The following is a 21,263-nucleotide window of genomic DNA, read 5'->3' on the forward strand; positions in this document are numbered from 1 at the left end:
CAGGCTATATGAAAGCAGGGCAATGAAAAGATTGGATCTGCAGTTAAGAGGCTCCTATCTCCAGGTAAAATAGCAAACTCCTATCCTGCATATGAAACGTAACTCTGTGTGTAAAAGACTGACTATAATGTGACTCAGCAATGAGTCTATCACATCTAGCGAATAAATCAATGTAATCACCTCCCAATGGAAAGTCTTTACAGCAGCCAGGGCAGGAAGGGGAGGGTAAGGCACTTGGTACCAGAAGAGGCTAGGCCTGGGTATCTGAGTTCTCAGCAAGCCACTGGCCCTCATTGGGCCTTGAATCTCCATCTACACAAGAAATTGTAGCTCGGGGTTGCTGCCTGTGCTTCTAAAACCCATTCACCTGGCATTATCACAATCAAAAGTATTTTAATCACCAAAGGAAAGGGTCTAAATAATTTGTAAGTCACAGATTTACTACAGTTTTATTGGAGGAAAAAAAACAGCACGTGCCCACAAGTTGTCTTAAATCAAAAAACCAAACCGTTAAGTTCATGTACCTTTTAAAAGCTGACGAATCATGCATAACAAAGTAAAAGATAACTAAAATTTTAGGACAAGCAAATGAAATTATGATTTTTTTTAAAAGAAAAAGAAAAAAAAGTTAATATAGCCAAGCAGGCAATGATTGGAGTTGCTCACTTCTCTTTTCTTTGCTTTCACTTCCCTTCTTAGGTTAAAATACTCCTAATATGTAAATTATTCCACTCAAAACTCCCAGAGTCCTTTTTTTTTGGGGGGGGGGGTATTTATTTTTAACTGAAGGATAATTGCTTTACAGTATTGCATTGGTTTCTACCAAACATCAACATGAATCAGACATAGGTTTATCATGTCCCCTCCCACTTGAACATCCCTCCCACCCTCCTCCCCATCCCACCCCTCTAGGTTGTTATGGAGCCCCATTTTGAGTTCCCTGGGTCACACTTTCCATGGGCTATCTATTTTACATATGTTAATGTACGTCTCTGTGTTATTTTCTCCATAACTCCCACCCTCTCCTTCCCAATCCCCTAGCCGTGACAATAAGTCTATTCTCAATGTCTGTATCTCCACTGCCGCTTCCCAGAGTGCTTTCTTGGCAATCCGTAGGGATGTTTTTGCCAAAGGAATTACTTCTAGTCTTCCATGTGATAGACAAGGGATATGAAACACTGGGGACTTAAAAAATAAAGCAAACCAGCGTCGGGAAAGGTATGTCCAAAGCTGAGCCAAGTAACTGAGGGTGTCAAATTTCCACCATTTGGAAATATTTTAGTAGCAAGAAGTAGATATTGGATGATTTTAGGAACTTGCAGTAAAGAGTTCCCACTAAGTGCCACAGTAGCACTTGGACTTTCCTGGTTTAGAGTCCTCACAATCCTACCAGATGGGTGTTATCTCTATTTTAGCTCTGCAGAAACTAAGTAGGAACAGAGCTTCATGGTGTTTAAGTAACTAAACAAAGTCACACAGCCTAGAAAGTGAATAAATTATACTATGAATTCTATTCTAGTCAGTATCAAATCCCATTCTCTTCCAACAGATGATGCAGGCTTTAAGCACCACAGTAAACAAAGTGAAGACATTTTTCTGTGATTCTCTTAAATACATGCCATCATTTCAAAGGGAGCTTATGCTAAGCATGACCTCATAAACAAATCATTTGTGAAAGAGAAAAACCACATCCAGGGCAAAGTCATAAGTCGAAAGGCCTTATTTCAGCGAGCACTTCCTGAAAGAGACAAAGCAGCAATTGCAGCTGAGCGAGTACCAAGTCCTGTACCGAGTATTATGTTCGAAACAACTTTTTAAAGCAACGGAAGAGCCTAAAACAAAAGAAATATAGCGTTTCTTAAATACACAGTTTCTAGAAAGAGCTATTTTAATACACACAACTCAAAGATATCTCTTTTACAGAACTGTGTTTACCGAAAAATGTTCTTCTCAAACACAGCCTTTTGATGGTCAGGAGGTAAGTAGCATTTAATCAGTTTTATCACAGATTATCAGAAGTAATGTACTTATTTGTTAAATCTCAAGATCTTTGTTTTATTTTAATAATATGTTGCTGAAATTATGTTGGTGAAGGACCTTCAAATCGGTTATACTGTCATCTTCCTATGTTATTAATATGATTTTCATTTATTTTCAGTATTTTTTACATTAATAGTAAATGTAGTTTTTGCAACTTACAGAGAATGTTGATGTAATAAATTGTATCTTCAGGAGTCTTTATCACTTGGTTTTCAATTACGCTGTTTCAAAGAATGTCAAAAGCTTTTAAAACGCTGACTTACAAGCTAATCATTTTTCAATATTTATCCAAAAATGTATGCGTGTGTATGGAGTACAACCTGTATGGTAATGCCTTTAAAACACAGGCATCACACAGATTTTAGTCAACCTTAAGCAAATGAGCACAACTGTTCATGACATAATAAAGTCAGCTTGAGCCCAATGAGGAGAAAAAGATTCATTCAGAAGAGGTTTGTAAGTAAAGAATTTCTGGGACAAAAATCAGGGATGAGGATGGGTGGAGGGAGTTCTGACACAAGAGAAAAGAAGGATACAAAATGTCATTTATATTACAATTTCTACTGTGGAAAATTTCATTGAAAGTTAAAAATAAGAGCCAAGTCTCTACAATGATTTTTTTTTGTATGATACTAGAGATTTAACTTCTCTATGTAGTATTTTTCTCATTTTATAGAAATTAATATTCCAGTCACCCCAATATGTGGAAAATTTTAATTAACACAGGCTTTTAAATATATAGAATTCTACTTCAAAAATCGTATTTAACCTAAATATTCGGCAAACTCGGAAAGGTAGGAAGGAGGGAGGGAGGAAGAGAACAAAGTCCTATCTTGTCTGTCCGCAGCAACTGCTCTAATTAATTTTAAATTACTGCCCACGATGTCACTGAGCAGATGGCCAACCTCCCCCACAGTTTTCACTAAAGAGCCTCAGGGTTGAACGAGAGGAAGCCCACTCTGCAAAGTGACATTTTTGAAGGAAACTTTCTTACACCTCCTTATTTCAAGGGGGATGCCACAAGGTTCCATCTGTTTGTAGCAAGTCTATTTTTAAAATCACTGCTGCTGATGTTATATCGTGGGTGATGGAAGTATCACACAGGCGGGCGGAGGGTCAATGATATTTACAATCACAACTAAACTCCTTTCCAGTAGAAATGGGCATTGCCAGTGGGGTGAAGGGTAGAAATTATACAGTTTCTGCAAACACATAAAGTCACTGAGTGACTTCTTGTTAATAACTACTTGTCTCTGATGCTCCTTTTTAAAAATATTAAAATTGACAAACAATATTTACCCTTCTGTATCTAGGCAGAGTAAGGAGGTGAAAGCTACTAGACTTGAAACCGCCTATTCTCAAGGTGGTGTGCTCTGCGCTCCTCTGTAGCCATGACATCTCCTTCTGGGACACTGGTAAACACCATCTGGAGGATTCAGCATTAGGCAGTCCCAACTGCACGTTAAAAACTAGCCTATTGTTTTTAAGAGTCAAGCTCTTAATCTGTACACCATGGCACAAGAACTGCTGTTTCTAACCTATGATAGCTTAGAACATGATGCTATGAAGAACTGTTTGCCACTTAAAAAAAAAGTAGATTTAATGGCCAATTAAGCAATGTTCCATTGACAAACTAGAGAGTAGCTACTGTGGGTCACCCTGCCAAAGGCTGCTTCCTGCACTCAGCCACCAACCCAGTAAACTGGGCATGTACTATGTACCCATCGGCAGTACAGACAACACAGCGCTGAGAAGGAACACCTCCAGCTCTCAGATGAGGACATTTGAGAACTCACTATTCGGTAGTCAACCAGCTATACGGTTTCTTTACTTTCTAATACATAATTTATACATTAATATTTTATATTTGATGAGTAATAAGCCATCATATATTAAAATTATATTTAACGAATAAAAATCAGACATTACTGAGTTACCAAATATTTAAACAGAATAAAGATGATAAAAAGTGACAAGCTTAAGAGTCAAAATTCAGAATGGCCTTTCCCCAAGTAGTCCCAAACAAAGGATACCTAATACAGGAACAACTGCTACCCAATCCCATATACAGGGAGACAGAAAATGAATACACTGGCCAGTGCATTGTGACACACCAGACCACCTTAATGGGCTAGCACGTATTAGCAGTAATACCCAGGAAGTGTATTTCTTAACAAATACTAAGACACATATATTGACTCTACGACATAAAGTACTCTCAAAATCCACTGACATGCCAAGCTGAATGTAAGAATGTTAAGCATTTATTTTTCAACTAAGGTCTCATTCCTATTTCTATTTTACAGTTTCTAAGTGTCATGCCCACCAACGAGCTGTAAGATGACCACCCCTCACAGTCAAGCTCAACCTAGCCTTCCTATTGACCCACATTCAGACCCACATCCAGATGAATACAAGATTGCAGCCCTCGTCTTCTACAGCTGTATCTTCATCATTGGACTGTTTGTTAATGTCACTGCTTTATGGGTTTTCAGTTGTACCACCAAGAAGAGAACCACCGTGACCATCTATATGATGAACGTGGCACTACTGGACCTGATATTTATAATGAGCTTACCCTTTCGGATGTTTTATTACGCAAAAGGTGAATGGCCTTTTGGAGAGTACTTTTGCCAGATTCTTGGGGCTCTCACAGTGTTTTACCCAAGTATTGCTCTGTGGCTTCTTGCCTTTATTAGTGCTGATAGATACATGGCCATCGTACAGCCGAAATATGCCAAGGAACTTAAAAACACGTGCAAGGCCGTGATGGCGTGTGTGGGCGTCTGGATAATGACCCTGACCACCACCATCCCCCTCCTGCTGCTCTATGAAGACCCAGACACAGCCTCCTCCACTCCCCCGACCTGCCTCAAGATTTCTGACATCATTTACTTGAAAGCTATTAACGCGCTGAACTTCACCCGACTGATATTTTTTTTCTTGATTCCTCTGTTCATCATGATTGGGTGCTACTTGGTCATTATCCATAGTCTCCTTCACGGTAAGACCTCTAAGCTGAAGCCAAAGGTCAAGGAGAAGTCGATCCGGATCATCATCACGCTGATGGTGCAGGTGCTGGTCTGCTTCATGCCCTTCCACATCTGCTTTGCTTTCCTGATGCTGGGAGGGGATGAGAACAGCTACAACCCCTGGGGAGCCTTCACCACCTTCCTCATGAACCTCAGCACTTGTCTGGACGTGATTCTCTACTACATCGTTTCGAAACAATTTCAGGCTCGAGTGATTAGCGTCATGCTCTACCGTAATTACCTTCGGAGCGTGCGCAGAAAGAGCTTCCGCTCGGGTAGCTTACGGTCACTAAGCAACGTAAACAGTGAAATGTTATGAATCGTCACTGTTTGCCTTCAAGCTCTTTAAATACACCTTACTATCTATCTTAGGGTCAGTGGATATTCTCTAGGATATCACCAAGTCCCTTCTCTCCTGGAAAAAAACAATAAAATAAACTTAAAAAACCCTTCCTCTTTTGTGGGATCTTATTATTGTGGTAGCATAATTAAATGTATTGAAACATTCTAGTTCATTATTTTTATATTAAAAACTTACATAAAACGCTTGCATAAATGATTGGGAGAAAAGCATCCAATTCCCGTTTCAGATTCAAGCCTTATCTAAATACATCATTGTTTGGATTTAACCCTATGTGCAAATGAGAATTACCTGATCTCAAATAGTTGAGCTACTGTTTGAAATAATTTGGATTATTTTCCAACTAGATGCAACTCCTTTTGGTTTGATTTACACTCAGAAATGGTGGTCTAAGTCCAGTTCTTTGTGTTCTAAACATAAAACTTCTGGGATTCCTATAAAAACAACTATGTTCAACTCATCACTGTTACTGATGTACAGCAGAATCTGCAGAAGCAAACACCCAAGGGGTGATACAGGTCATCGCCATCAGCCCTCCCCTCCAATGAATTCATCTTCCTTTGGAAACAGACTACAGCCACTCAATAAATACTTACTGAGAGCCTAGTATGGGCCAGACTCTACTTCAGACTAGTGGGGGAAACTGAACCTGAGACCCTATTTCTGCCCAATAATCTAAGTTCATTCCCATGACATGAGGTTTCTGCTATATGGTGAAATATGTTGTTCAGTTGCTAAGTCACGTCCTATTCTTTGTGACCCCATGGACTGCAATACACCAGGCTCCTCTGTCCTCCATTATCTCCAACAGTTTGCTCAAATTCATGTCCGTTGAGTCAGTGATGCTATTCTAACCATCCCAACCTCAGCTGCCCCCTTTTCCTTTTGCCCTCTATCTTTCCTAGCATCAGGGTCTTTTCCAATGAGTGGGCTCTTCATATAAGGTGGCCAAAGTATTGGAACTTCAGCATCAGTCCTTCTGATGAGTATTCAGGGTTGATTTCCTTTAGGATTGACTGACTAGTCAGAGACTTTGGATTCATATCCAAGCCTTATCATTTAATTCCTCCTAACGAAGTAACCAAGTGACTTCTCCATTTAAAAAGGAAAGGAAGTCAACTATAATCTGTAAACATATTATTCTAAATATTATGAAAGCACATAAATGAGTCAGCAGTAACTTCCTCTTTGCCAAATAGCCTGCATGACCCTTAGCATGATCATCTCCTAACAGGACTAAGAATCAAATAAATGCACTGGCTATAAATATACTTCTATAACATGGGAAAATAAATATTCTTAAAGAAAAAAAAGAGATAAACACAAAGGAACCCAATCATAAAATAGCATTTTCATACCAGAAGATCTCTTAGATGGTCTTCCAGTTTAGTCCTTCTGCTTTAAATATAAAGAAAATGAGGTCCACAGAGGTTATGTGACTTGCTCAGATAAAGCACCAGCATTAGAAACCAAGTTTAGCTTTCCTTTCATGTCAACCACCAATTTTTCAACAGTAAAAAGCAAACAAGCTCACAGAATGTAAACATTCTCATAGCTACATAACAAAAAGGAGTCAAGATGGTACTGAGAGAAAACCACTTGAATTTGTTAGCTTTATTAGCCAAGTGAGCAAGACACTTAAATATCATTAAGTGAATATTGCTAAAACAAGAGAAACCTCTATTTGATATGTGCTATACAGTCACGGCCTACTCTCACCTATACAGATTAATCTGCTCTTACATAATTTATTAAATGCAACTTCTCTGCAATGACTTTTCTTGATGAGAAGAATTTGAGAGCACACGATACAACTGAAGTCTTTATCAACACAAAGTCAAAAAAGCGAAAATGTATGTCACGGTTCTCACAATAAAACAGATAATCTAAAACACAATTAAAAATAATTTTATTCAGCATTGTAATCAGAAACACTTTAATATGATATGTAAAACTTCAAATTCCACTTATTCTGGAGTGATTTGATTCTGGGAAACAATCTATAACATCCATATACAAATACTAACAAAAAAATTATAGGTAAGTAAGGACAGGTGTGTGATAAGCATGGGTTATTGGAAGAAACTAATATATATAGCTACTTTCAAAACCTAATGGTTGCATTGTCTGATTATCAAGTAACAATCATGAGAATCTATTACACGCCACGTATAATTTCTTTGTAAAGCACCAGAAAAAGAGATGAACATGTCTGTGGTTCAAAGACCTCACCTCATAGTCTTAAGGGCTACACTACAACCAAAGCTACCCCTTCAACATCACTGAGGGTGAGGCAGCAAGTACATAACGGAAAGCTGGTCTGCCCTCAGTGGGCTAGGAGGGTGGCACAGGAGGCCCAGATAATGACAGTGATGATGTGAAGCAATCAACACTAACAGGCATTTTAATAAATGTGTTGGACTATACATAAAAGGACGAATAATCCTGCTGAAGGACAACAGGGTGCAGAAAGAAAACCAAGCAGATACAAGAATACAAATACACAGCAGGTCAAGAATGACCAATGGGAAACTCTGGATCGGGGTCAGATTATAAGGGCTTGGAAGGAAAAGAGGGGAAAAAAAAGAATATACACACACACACATATGGGATGGGGAAGTTACTACTGTAGGATGTTTGCATAGGTTATTTAATTCAGTCAAGTACAGATCCCCCAATTTACATATGAGGATTTTCTACAAACTGAGCTCAGGAAAGATAACTTGAGAAGTAACTTGCTCAAGATGACACACAACACATGTCAGAGCGAGGAAACCTCAATTATATCTGGTCTACATGATGGCAAAGCCTATGCCATTCACACTATTCCAGACAGCCTTGATGCCATCTTGGAGTTTTGATTATTATTCTGAAGAAAATAAGGATCTAAAGGTTTTTAAAAGGAAGATTGGTATGGTCAAACTTCTATTTTAGAAAGACAACTTCTGAAAATAATGCATGAAATGCTTTGGAGGGGACAGGTAGACTAGTTAGAGAATCATTATAAAAATCTAGGCAAGAAAAGTTAAAGATTAGTTAAGACTGAGATAATGACAACATATAATGAAGGGATGATTTACACAGCACTTCGAATGAATAAGGCCCAGTGACCCACTCCAATGACGAGAAAAGGGGAAAGAGTTCCAGCTTGGATGACTGTGTAGATGGAAATGCCTTTAATTAAAATAGAGTACAGAAGGAGGAGGAGATGAGAGCACAGAAAGAGAGGTGACCACAGGAGGTGAGAGCTTCTACACGACGGATTTTCTCAGAGTCTTAGAAGTCATTAGGAAATACGAGTAAAGATCAGGAAAGTAATATGAACTGGAAATAGAGAACTGGGACACAAACAACAGATGTGAACGATAGCTGAAGTCATGAGACTGGACAAGATAGCATAGAGAAAGCTTTTGGCGTTAAGTGTGAGAAAGGAGCTGCCAAAAGTAATAAATAAGGTCAAAAAGGACCAGGAGACAGCAGTATGCTAGCACTCAGGACAGCAGGTTATTTCATGAAATAATGGGATGCCAAAAGCATATAGTGTGCTACTGAAAGGTCAAATAAGACAAGTGAAAACAGGCCATTGGCTTCAGAAATCAGTGGGTCACTGATGACCTTTATAGTTTTAATAGTGGTGAGCTTTAAAAAGAGAGAGACACAATTAAATAAGAAGTGAAGAATTGTTGGGAGTGAAGATAAATTTGGCACTGATGAGAAAGAAAAAAACATTACATGGAAAATACGGCACATAATGCACATACCCCACAGTGACCAAAAAGTTTCCTGAGTTTCTGAAGCTTTGCTACCATCATATTTATAAAACGCAAAGTTTACTTATTGAAGTAAAGATTTATATTCTAAGAAGTCTATGTTTGAGAATGCGTCAAGATTCAAATAAGCCATACAGTAACAGAAAGGGAAATATTGTTTCATTTAGGTAATGTCTGAATTAACATCCACAGTCTTCCAAAGGGGATCCTATAACTTTTCAATTTAATCAAATTTGCAATTCTTGCTATCAGTTAAGACAGAAACAGGCAAATGCCTTCTTGGCTTAAGAATTGGTTAAACACATACACACACATTATCCCCAACTTCAATATTGAATCAATATTCCTTATATGTACCAGTTAGGATTCCATAAAGAAATGTCATTCATTACAAAGAAATAACTGTCATTCCACTCTATGTACAACAGGAAAAAAAGTCCTCACAAGAGGACAACGTAAATAATAATCAAAAGCTATGTTACTACCTACCCCCTAAATTTATTCTAACACAAACATACATGATATGCATAACCTTTCCACAACTCAACAGGTCTTAGAAAGAACCAAAAGAATTGGTCTCGATGAGAAATGTCTGGGAAAAACTAATGAGTCAGTAATGCTGCTTATTTTCTGAATCAATACAGCATCATTCCTAATGACTACACCATCTTCTACAATAGCAGAATAGTTGAACTTCTTAATCTAACTACAGTCACAACCCATGAAGCTCAAAAACTGCGTAATTATGAGACAGAACTTTATCTGTCTCCGCTAAAAGACTATTCAGAATTAAACATTCATCAGACAACTAAAAATCGACACTCATGCCAATAATTCAGTAAGTCCACTATAACTGTTAAGTATTAATGACATAAGTGTGAGCGCTATTAGATCACTAGCTGTATTTTAAAAATACAGATCCAAAGTGAAGCTGGATCAAGATACTTGCATAGCCTAATAGTTCTCAAAAACACACACTGAAAATTAAAATAAGGCTTAAATTAGTACACATGAAATTTTAATATATGGTGTCTTTATTTCATAGTATCTCATCTCTTAAATACAGCCTCAGAAACTTCATTCAGAGATGTTTCAATATTATTTGTATATGTTAACAACTCTGCTCCTTGCTGCTAGTTATTTCACAAACTAATACATGTTTTTTCATTTTGTTTTTAAAGAAGGCCAACACAATACGAAAGCACAAACACTCTACAAGTTAGGCTGCCCGTTGCAGATTGCTCACAAAGTCGTAACCTATATACTGATTTTCTTTTTTTTTTGGTGGAAATTTATAAACAATACCATTTTACAAAAGCATCATTCTTCAGAAGCCTAACTTCAGACAAATTAATTCTGTTTCCTAACTGAATCTAATTAAATGTTGTATTTTTGTGTTTAGGTAGTTAAAGTTACAAAGACGAAATTTAACTATGAAAACACAATTCTATCTTCAGGACCAGAACAGAAAATTCATTTAAAATTCTCTAAAACATGAGACTTGAAAGCTGAAAAAAAGACTAAGAATAAAATCTATTTTTCAGCTCTATCTTATCTGCTTCAAGAACATAATGAAAATGTATGTATACACTGGATTTTTGACATAGAAAATCAATTTTTACTACATCTAAAAGCTTAAAATATTATTTTACTGACTTTCATGTACAATAATGCTTTAAATCAGATTTACATAGTTATGAATTAAGCTAATCTTTAGGAGCTACTTACAATCCAGAAGGCAAATTCCTGGCCATAGTGACACCAAAGGAATGCCGCACAGCTTCAACAAGGATGAAGTCACCCAGCGCTGACAAAACCCAGGAGCCCAGCAAAAAGGACTAAAAACAAAACAGGAAGAACATAAGAGGGAAGAGTCTTCTAAAAATAACCTTTATTCAATTAAAACCAACTCAGGTTTACACATATTTTTTTAAAGTTTCTTTTTGTTCCAACAGACTTTTCAAAATGAGGGATTAAAACCGTATTGATCAAATGTTATTAACTTCCATAATTTCTAAGTATGTTGAATAAAAGATATTTATAGTATGATTTATTTTTACAAGTAATGCACAAACCATTAAGCAAATTAAGTGATAAGAAGTGTATTAAAAGTCCTAATTAAAGTGGTTATTGCCCACTTGCACTGATATTATTATCTACTTTCACCATTATTATTATTTTATTATGCTAAGGGCTTCAATTTCAAATTTTTATTTGGTTAATGTCCATGCTCCAAGTCAGACAGAGGATTATGTAATAAAAAGACAACTATTAAAAATAACACCAAGCTTACAAAACTACTTAAAAATAAGAAAACAAGTATCTTTTCCCTGCAACCGAAGTAACAAAGGGAAAATACATAAAAACTTACTGCAAATTTTCTGCTTCCATATCTTCTTTCAAATATCCTAAAATTATAAATAAGCAGACTACTGCAGAAAGTATCTTTCAGATCAAGGCAAATTATTCTTCCAGAAATCAACCTCCAGATCTATAGATGAGGAATTAAAAAAGAATAACAAATATGAGTAAGCTCTGCTGGGGGTCTCTACGTTAGCAAATTTATCATGTTTATTTCAGACTGCTTATTTTTAACACTCTAAGCTCAGATTTACCAAGGCAAAACTGAAACTCTCCATCTCTGTAGCAGCTCTAGGAGTTTCTGGCAGGAGAGTGGGGCTATTCTCACTCTTGGACAGAGGATGGTTGTTCTCCACCCAGGCAGGTCCCAGCCCTAGAGCACAGATGCCCACAAAGTGGTCCAGGAAAATGGGACTGGTGCCAACTTAGCCAGATGAACCAAAGTAACACCACCCCATGATCAGAAAGGTGCCAACTCGGGGCCACAGGGCCCTGACACTCCCTTAACAGCAGTGTTTCTCAGGGCTGGCCAGATGCTAGAATCCCTTGGGGATCTTTCTAAAAAGTACACCAACTCTTAGGCCTCTGACTCGGCTGTCTAGGGCAAGGTCTGGGCATCAAGAAAGAAAAAAGGTTATGTAGGTGATTCTACTGCATGGACAGGGTTAAGAATCATTCCATTATAGCAACTGAAATCATAACGGAAGCTCTACGATATTCCCACAGAAAGCGGTAGTGTAGATAAATAACTCAGTCATAGGGACCTGGTGAAGCCCACCTGAGCAACGGCATTAATGACATCCTTATGAAGAAAAAGTGTCGCGCTCAAGAATGGAGTAACACACCTGCCAATGCAGGAGAGGTGGGTTCAATTTCTAATCCAGGAAGACCCCACATGCCTTGAAGCAACTAAGCCAGTGCACCACAACCACTGAGGCTGCAAGCTGCAATGACGGAAGCCCCCGCGCCCCAGAGCCCCTGCTCCCCAGCAAGAGAAGCCGCTGCAACGCGCAGCCCAAGAACTGCCCCCGCGCCCCAGAGCGTCTGCTCCCCAGCAAGAGAAGCCGCTGCAACGCGCAGCCCGAGAACTGCCCCCGCGCCCCAGAGCCCCTGCTCCCCAGTGAGAGAAGCCGCTGCAACACGCAGCCCGAGAACTGCAGTGGGAGAGAGCCCCCACTCGCTGCAACTAGAGAAACGCCCCTAAAAACAAATAAATGAAAAATTAAAACATTTTTTAGGAAAAGAATGGACTATCATGCTTAAAATGGCTAATCAAGAATTTAACAAAGAAAAGATGGCAGATTATAACCATAATTTGCACTAACATTCTGTGATACTGTGATTTATAAATTAGAAATGGGGCTTCCCTGGTGGCTCAGCTGGTAAAGAATCCACATGCCAGTGCAGGAGATGCAAGAGACTAAAGTTTGCTCCCTGGGTCAGGAAGATCCCCTGGAGAAGGAAACGGCAACCCGCTCTCCAGGAGACTGGTGGGCTACATAAAGGCCATGGGGCTGCAAAGCGCTGGATATGACTGAGACGCACGTGCACACACACACACACACATTTAAAAATATATGTTTGGTCTTTGCCCCTGTTTCTAGCACAGAACCCTTGAAGCCCTTGGAATTTCCAAAGTGAAGAAAGCCATCACAGTGTCTTTTGTCAGATTAATGAGGTGACTTTTGGAAGCACCTAAGAATGGGGACTGGCTTCCAGGAAACCTACTCTGTGATTAGAAGGTTGGAACCTTCAGTCCCACACCCTGACCTCAGGGAGGTAGAGGAGCTGGAAGGTGGGTCAACTAACAGATGGCCTGTGACGTAATCAATCCTGCCTGTGTAATGCCCTGGAGGAGGGCATGGCAACCCACTCCAGTATTCTTGCCTGGAGAACCCCCATGGACAGAGGAGCCTGGCAGGCTACAGTCCACAGGATCACAGTCAGACATGACTGAAGCAACTTACCACACCTGCACAATAAATCTCCATAAAACCGTTAAAAGGACAGGCCTCTGAGAGTTTCCTGGGTGTTGAATACGTAGAGATTTGGGGAGAGTGGAGCAAAAATCCAAGAGAAACTTCCTATTGATTTAACCACCACCATAAAAGAAATTCACAAACTCACAATCTGCTAGAGCTGAGAGAGCTTAGCACATCTAACAGATGCTCAAACTGAGGCAAGTTTCTGCAAATGTTAAGTATGCAAACTAATCACACCAACAAAACAGACTTAACACTGTTTAAATCTCTTGAAATTAAAAATCGCATTTCCATAGTAAAAGGTGAAGTTGAAAAGTGCAAAAGGAAACTGGAAATACTGCAACTGCTTCATTATAATCTGCTTTGCTGAAAATTATCAATAAATACAACTGGAAAAGTGACTTGTTAACGGGATAGTAATAAATATTTCTTACAAACTGAGAGGCTATGAGACACTGAGACTGGCAGAAAGGAGGGCAAATCGGAGACAAGAGGCTTGCTGTCTCCTCTCCTGGGGCCAGTGGAGCAGCGCTCACCTGGAAGTCGTCCTTGACAGCCTGGAGGTCGTACACGAAGAACCTCTGACAGTGCGGCAGGACGAGGGCCAGCAGGAGGGACAGGGTGCTGGGGACCAGTAGAAGACTCTTGGACACAGGTGCCTTGTCTGGGGGGAAAACAACACGGCTTTCAGAACGCCTGTCCCTAAGATTCTAAAGACCATAGGAGTGAAAAGCAAGAGAATTCACTTCTTTTGAATTAGAATAAAGACAAAAGTTCACATGCTCTCGAATTTAATTCTTATTAAACATACATTTTCAAAATATCATCCTGCAGAGGTAAATGATCATAGGGTGCTGGGAAATGCATGGAATCTGCTGATGGGGCTTCGTTGTCATCTGGTTTTTATATGAAACCAAATCAAGTTTACTTTCATGGACTACCTTTCGGAAAAGCAGCCACCGAAGGGTAAAGAAACAGAGAGGCATGCTTTATCAAACTGACCAGTCAGCTCTTGAGCGTGACTGGGATTCACATAAACATTTATTTTAAGAAATTTAAGTTGCTCAGTTGTGTCCGATTCTGCAATCCCACGGACCGCAGCCCACACGGCTCCTCTGTCCATGGGATTCTCCAGGCAACAATACTGGAGTGGGTTGCCCTTCCCTTCTCCAGGGGATCTTCCTGACCTAGGAATCGAACCCAGGTCTCCTGCATTGTAGGTGGATTCTTTACCATCTGAGCCACCAGGGAAATTTAAGAAGCAGTTAAAAGTGCTAACACGGATGACTGCAGTGGCCTGCTGAGATTTTCCACAATAGGCACCCCTGGAGCCTTGTCTGAATCTCATGCAGCCTTCAAACGACAGCTCGGTTTCCACTTCCTTCCAATCAGTCTCTCCCACTTTAGGGGGGGGCTTTTCCCCCACCCTGCACCCGTCTCCAGATAATACTTTACCAGTCAGGTTCTGGAACTTTGCCTTCCTGACTACATTAAAGGTTCCCAAGGAAGAATCTTTAATATGATTCTCTTCTATATGCTTCTGAAAGCTGGCTATAAAGCCTAGCACAGCTCCTTGAGGGAATGAAATATCCAGATCATCAACACTCAAGACCACAGGAAAGTGTCACCAAAAGGGACATTCTCAGATCATGTGAGGTGCACTTCAACGGTATTCATAATAAATTCCCTGGGAATGAATCCACTGGTCACAGTTGGTGGTGTGGTTACCGCACTTGTTTACATATATAAAAATAGCCCAACTATTTCCTCTCTGGTAAGGTCTTACCAACAGCTAAACTCAAACCACGGGTAAAGTCGCTGCATACTGCCTCCACCACCAAGATGCAATCAAGGCTCCAGGGAATAAAGCTAACAGAGCTCCCCACCCTCTAGAAAACGGAGCCCCCACCGCCCAGGAACTCAAACGTACAGGGAAGCACACAGCTGTGAGCCTGACCAATTCTATCGAGCGCTATTTCAACCGCAGTTCTCCTCACTTGTGAAATGGAGATAAGAGAAGCTCCTTCAGAAGTCCTATGAGAAGTAAATGAACTAAAGAATGAACACAGGGAAAACTGCTCCAACCACCACAATCACCATCCCAGGTGATGACTGCGGCAAGCTCCTCCCTTACCATTCAGACAGAACTGAGGATGGAGCATGGGTGATAAAGGTGCAGCTTGAAGGGTTCCTTCTTGACCCTGGACTTCATCTATGCTTGTGAAATGGGCCCCACAATTTATTCCTGCTTCTTCCTTGCAGCCTGTAGGAACCACTGTAGGTTCAGGTCTCAGATCTCAAACGGACACCTCCACGGAGCAGCAACGCTACTGCTTTTCTCCAGTAACCTTCCTGCAGTGGCTTACATGTCGCCATATGAATAAGTGGACAGTCTGCTCTGGTGTCCTCACTCATATCTCTACAGTGAACAAGCTCCTGCTGCTGGGGACCATGCATCACCCCGAGGCCCTGGGTTACAGTAGCAGATGATGGACAAAGCTCCTCCCCTGTGGTGCTTACAGTCTAGACAGCGGAGAAAAGAAAATACACAAAGTGAGCTAAATACATATCATGACAGAAATAAATGCTATGGGAAAATTAAGCAGGGTAAAGAGCGAGGCTGTGTGACCTACCATGGACTTCCTGCTCTATTTCCAGGTAAGAGACAGGACTGCTGCCCACCCACACCCGCCCCTGACTGAAGTGGGACATGGCGATGTGACCCACTTTGGCCAACATGATAGACGTCACTCCCAGGCAAACACCGGACAGCCAGTGACTGTCCTTAACCCTGGGCCAGTGCTCAAGATGGAGGCTCAGCTATGAGCCGGATCCCAGCATGGAAGACAGGGTGGGACAGGTCCTCCCAGGTGACTCACAAGAGAGGGAGGCCATCAGTGAGAAACAAAGCTTGTGGTTGCAGACCCCTGACGTTTTAAAGCTGTTGGCTGCTGCAGCCTAACTAACTAGCCAGCCCTGGTGGAAGGGGAAACAGTGCTGTCGGGGAGAGAACAGGGTGCTTACAAGGCCCTTCTGACAAGGTGAGGTATGAGCAGACGCCTGGGGACATGGGGCCGGCAGGTGCCTGGGGAGCAGTGTTTCTGGCAGAGGGAAAGACAAGCCCAAGGGCTGTGAGACAGAAACACGCTCCATACGCTGAAGTAAGGCTGCCAGGATGGCCAAGAGCAGAATGCCTGCAGAGCAGACAGGCAGGATATAAGCCCAGAGAAGTTGAGGAGCAAACAGTGGAGAGCCCTTAGAGGCCACAAGGACGTTACCCTTTCCTCGGAGAGTGGCAGGATGCTCTGGGGGAGGCTAAGGAGATGATAACACGATCAGACGTGTTTTCAAAAGATCGCTTTGGCTGCTATACCCCACAGGAAGGCAAGTGGACAAGAAGTGAGACCAGTAAGGAGGCCACCATGATAATCCAGACAAGAGATGATCACAGCCTGGACCAGGGTGATTTGGGTTGGGGTGGTGAAAGTGGTCAGAACTGGCATATGTTTTGAAGGTACAGCAAGCAGGATTTGCTGGTTAATGGGGTATAAGGCATGGGCAAATGGAGAAATCAAAGATGCCACCAAAGTTTCTGTTGTGAGTGGTAGGAGAAACGGTGCCAGTTCCTAGGCTGGGAAATCCTGTCACCTTCGCCCTTAACTTGCCTGCAAGATCTACACCCATCTTGCAGAGTGTCTCTAAGCCCACTGCCACCCCACCTACCAAGGCTCTAGCCTCTCTGCCAGTGCCACTCAAAGTCACCAACCAGTCCATAAGTTGTTACTAGTCCACAGTGAGAATAGAGTGGTAACCAACACACTATGGCCTTCAGGTAGGAAGTCCTGCTATGAAAAAAATACCTATACTGAACACACACTCTGCTCAAATGTCATCTTATCTGCGGCCACCCCATGTGATTCTGTCTCTCCTTTGTTCTAGTTTATTTTTTCATAGCACTTACCAACAAGTGACTTATTAAATAGTGATTCAGCAAATCTATGATTCAAACTGACTGTAAGATACACCATTATTTTAGGTGTTACTAAAAAAGAAACACTGTCAAATGTAATTCTAAGATGGCACCAATTGTAAAATACAACCCAAGGCTAGAAACACTAAAATGTGAGAAAAATTACAATTTGGAATCAAGAAATACATTTCTTTGGGTACTGCCCATCTCGCATCCTCAGTCCCCACTAGAATATAAGCTTCTTTTTTTTTTTTCAATTATTTAATTGGGGGCTAATTACTTTACAACATTGTAGTGGTTTTTGCCATACACTGACATGAATCAGCCATGGGTGTCCATGTGGTCCCCACCCTGAACCCCCCTCCCACCTCGAGTATAAGCTTCTTGAAGGCAGAGATTTTGTCTATGTGTTCACTGCTGCAGTATCCCTCACGCCTATTGCAGGATCAGGTCCATAAAGGCAGTCAATACATGTTTGTGTGCTGAAGGGTGACTAATGTATAAGAGACTCACTAACTACTGGTGAAAGCAACCTAACATCCATGGTGGATAAGTGGATAAATAAAATGCAGTATATCCATATAATGGAATATAATCAATTATATTCAGTCTTTAAAAGGAAGGAAATCCTCACATGCTACAACATGGATAAACTTTTTGGACATTGTGCTGAAAGAAATAAATCACACACAAAATGATAAGCACACACAAAATGATAAGTATGATTCCATTTACATGAGCTATCTAAGTAGTCAAATTCAGAGACAGGAAGCAGAATGGCGGTTTCGAGGGGCTGGGGGGAGGGAAGAATAGGGAGCTGTTTAATGGGTACAGAGTTTCAGTTTTGCAAGATGAAAAGAGTTCTAGAGGTAAATGCACAGCAATGTGAACGTGCTTAATGCCACAGAACCATACACCAAAAAATGGTGAAGATGGCAAATTTTATGTTATGTATGTTTTACCACAATTAAAAATAAAGACTGAAAGTAAATAAGTTATTTACTGACTTAATAACTGATCCTATTGTTTCAACCATTTTCATTCTGTCTAGGACTAAACCACTAAAAATACAGATCCGAGTGCTTAAATCAGAGAACCGTTCAGTTCTACTCTTAAGTGAGCAAAAATGAGGTCCCAAAAAACCAATGAGGAAAGCTACAAGATAATACACAATTGTCCAAGAAGTCCTACATCACAGGGAAAGTATACAGTATTACTATATACAGCAAGATTTACTCAAGACCTGTACATTTCACCATATGAAGTTTACTTTATAGGGAAAAAAAAGAACTTGAACAGTGATTAAATTCTAGTTAACAACATGTACATGTAAGTGTTTAGAAATAAGTGATTACAACTTATTTTGAAGTCATCAAAAAAATAAGACAAATTGATGAAACAGAAAACAGATATTTAATAGAACAAATGTACAAAATGTTACCTGTAGAATCTAAGTGGTAGGTATACGGTGTTTATTATAACCATTCAACTTTTCAGCATGTTTGAAATTTTTCATAATAAAACATGGAGAGGAGTACACAATGAATCACAGAATTTGAGAGCTGAGAAAACACTTCAAAATACATTAAGCAAAAACTTATAGAAACAGATAAATCCACAATTATAGTAGGAAACTTCAGCTCTCCTGTCTCAGCAATCAGTGACACAGTAGACAGGAAATCAGTGTCATGGACCAAAATGTCCACTGCCCTCCTCCAGATTCAGTGTTGAAGCTCTCACCACCAACTCCACTGTATTAAAAGACAGGGTCTTTAAAGAGGTAATTTAAGGTTAAATGAAATTAAAAGATGCTTACTCCTTGGAAGGAAAGTTATGACCAACCTAGATAGCATATTCAAAAGCAGAGACATTACTTAGCCGACTAAGGTCCATCTAGTCAAGGCTATGGTTTTTCCAGTGGTCATGTATGGATGTGAGAGTTGGACTGTGAAGAAAGCTGAGCACTGAAGAATTGATGCTTTTGAACTGTGATGTTGGAGAAGACTCTTGAGAGTCCCTTAGACTGCAAGGAGATCCAACCAGTCCATTCTGAAGGAGATCAGCCCTGGGATTTCTTTGGAAGGAATGATGCTAAAGCTGAAACTCCAGTACTTTGGCCACCTCATGTGAAGAGTTGACTCATTGGAAAAGACTCTGATGCTGGGAGGGATTGGGGGCAGGAAGAAAAAGGGACGACAGAGGATGAGATGGCTGGATGGCATCACGGACTCGATGGACCTGAGTTTGAGTGAACTCCGGGAGTTAGTGATGGACAGGGAGGCCTGGTGTGCTGCGATTCATGGGGTCACAAAGAGTATACGACTTAGAGGATACACTTAGCGACTAAACTGAACTGAAGATAAAGGGTCTTTAAAGAGGTAATTTAAGGTTAAATGAGGTCATTAAGGTGTGTCCCTAATCCAATCTGTCCTTATAAGAGAAGGAAGAGGCGCCAGGGCAGGGCTGCACATACAGAGGAAAGACCACGTGAACACACAGGGAGAAGACAGCCATCACAAGCCAAGGAGAAAGGCCTCGCCAACCCTTTCATCTTGGGCTTCCAGCCTCCTGACCTGTGAGCAAATAAACTTCGGTTGTTTAAGACACCCACACTGCAATACGCTATTTTATCAATCAGTAAGAATATAGAAGACTTGAAAAACTGTATCAATCGATGTGACCTGATTGACATTTACAGAACACCCCACCCAACAATAGAAAATTACACATTTTTTTTTCAAATGCATATGGAACATTCCTCAAGATAGAACAAACATATTCTGGGCCATAAAACATATCTCAATAAATTTAAAGAAATTAAAATCATACAAAGTATGTTCCCTGACTACAACAAAATTAAAACTAGAAATCAACAACAGAAAGATGGATGGAAAATCTCCCAAATACAGTTGACCCTTGAACAACACAGGTCTGAACTTCAAGGGTTCACCTATGTGATTTTTTTTCCCCAATAAATACATAATACGGCACTACAAGATCCATGGTTGGGTGAATCCACAGATGCAGAACCATGGATATGAAGGGCTGACTATAGACTTAAACCTGGATTTTCAACTTCACAGGGGTCAGTGTTCCTAACCTGCATGTTGTTCAAGGGTCAACTGTACTTGAAAATTAAACAACATACTTCTAAATAATATCTGCGTCAAAGAGGGAGTCACAAGGTAAAATAGAATATATGTTAATAGAATAAAAAAATAAAGCCAAGCAAAATCTGTGGGTAGCAAACAAAGTAAGGAAATTTATAACAGTAAATGTTTATACAGGAAAAGAAAAGGTCTCAAATAATGACAAAGGCTACAAGCTTTAAAAAACCTAGAAAAAGACAAGCAAACTAAACCCTCACCAGGCATATGGAAAGAATTATGAGCAGAAATCAATGAACTAGAAAACCAAAATATAATAGAGGGAAAAAAATTAATAAAACTAAAAGCTAACTCTTTGACAAGATCAATAAAATGGATACACCTCTAGAGGACTGATGGGGGGGGGGGGAAAGAGAAATCACAATAACCAGCATTAGGAATACAGGAGAGGGGCATCACTACGGATGCCACAGACAGTAAGAGCCTAATAAGGGGTTTATAGCATTGCAAAATGCACTTAATGTACTGGAGCATACACTTTAAAATGGTTGGAATGATTAAATCTTATGTATGCACTTTTATCATAAACAATTTTTAAAGGATAATATGGGAATATCAGAAACAACATTTTGGCCACAAA

General features: G+C 40.2%; 2 protein-coding genes across 2 annotated transcripts in view; one reads left to right on the top strand and one right to left on the bottom strand.

The window, feature by feature from the left end:
- The window catches only part of UBAC2 (UBA domain containing 2), a 171,732-nt gene that overhangs the window by 127,431 nt on the left and 23,038 nt on the right, over window positions 1–21,263 (bottom strand). Inside the window, exons 2-4 of the mRNA XM_018056404.1 lie at window positions 14,083–14,210; window positions 11,575–11,694; window positions 10,932–11,041 (exon numbers count right to left, since the gene is read on the bottom strand). Of these exons, the coding sequence (XP_017911893.1) occupies window positions 10,932–11,041; window positions 11,575–11,694; window positions 14,083–14,210 (358 nt within the window). The remainder of the gene's footprint in view (window positions 1–10,931; window positions 11,042–11,574; window positions 11,695–14,082; window positions 14,211–21,263) is intronic.
- GPR18 (G protein-coupled receptor 18) lies at window positions 1,696–5,522 on the top strand. The gene is made up of 2 exons (XM_005687724.3): window positions 1,696–1,978; window positions 4,347–5,522. The coding sequence occupies exon 2, from the start codon at window positions 4,381–4,383 to the stop codon at window positions 5,389–5,391; it is 1,011 nt and encodes a 336-aa protein (XP_005687781.1). The 5' UTR covers window positions 1,696–1,978; window positions 4,347–4,380; the 3' UTR covers window positions 5,392–5,522.

This window comes from Capra hircus, chromosome 12 (genome assembly GCF_001704415.2).
Source record: "Capra hircus breed San Clemente chromosome 12, ASM170441v1, whole genome shotgun sequence".
Taxonomy (NCBI): Eukaryota; Metazoa; Chordata; class Mammalia; order Artiodactyla; family Bovidae; genus Capra; species Capra hircus.

What these genes read in the sequence shown, in the direction of transcription:
- GPR18 (XM_005687724.3), top strand. Translation starts at nt 4,381, where the DNA reads ATGACCACCCCTCACAGTCAAGCTCAACCTAGCCTTCCTATTGACCCA.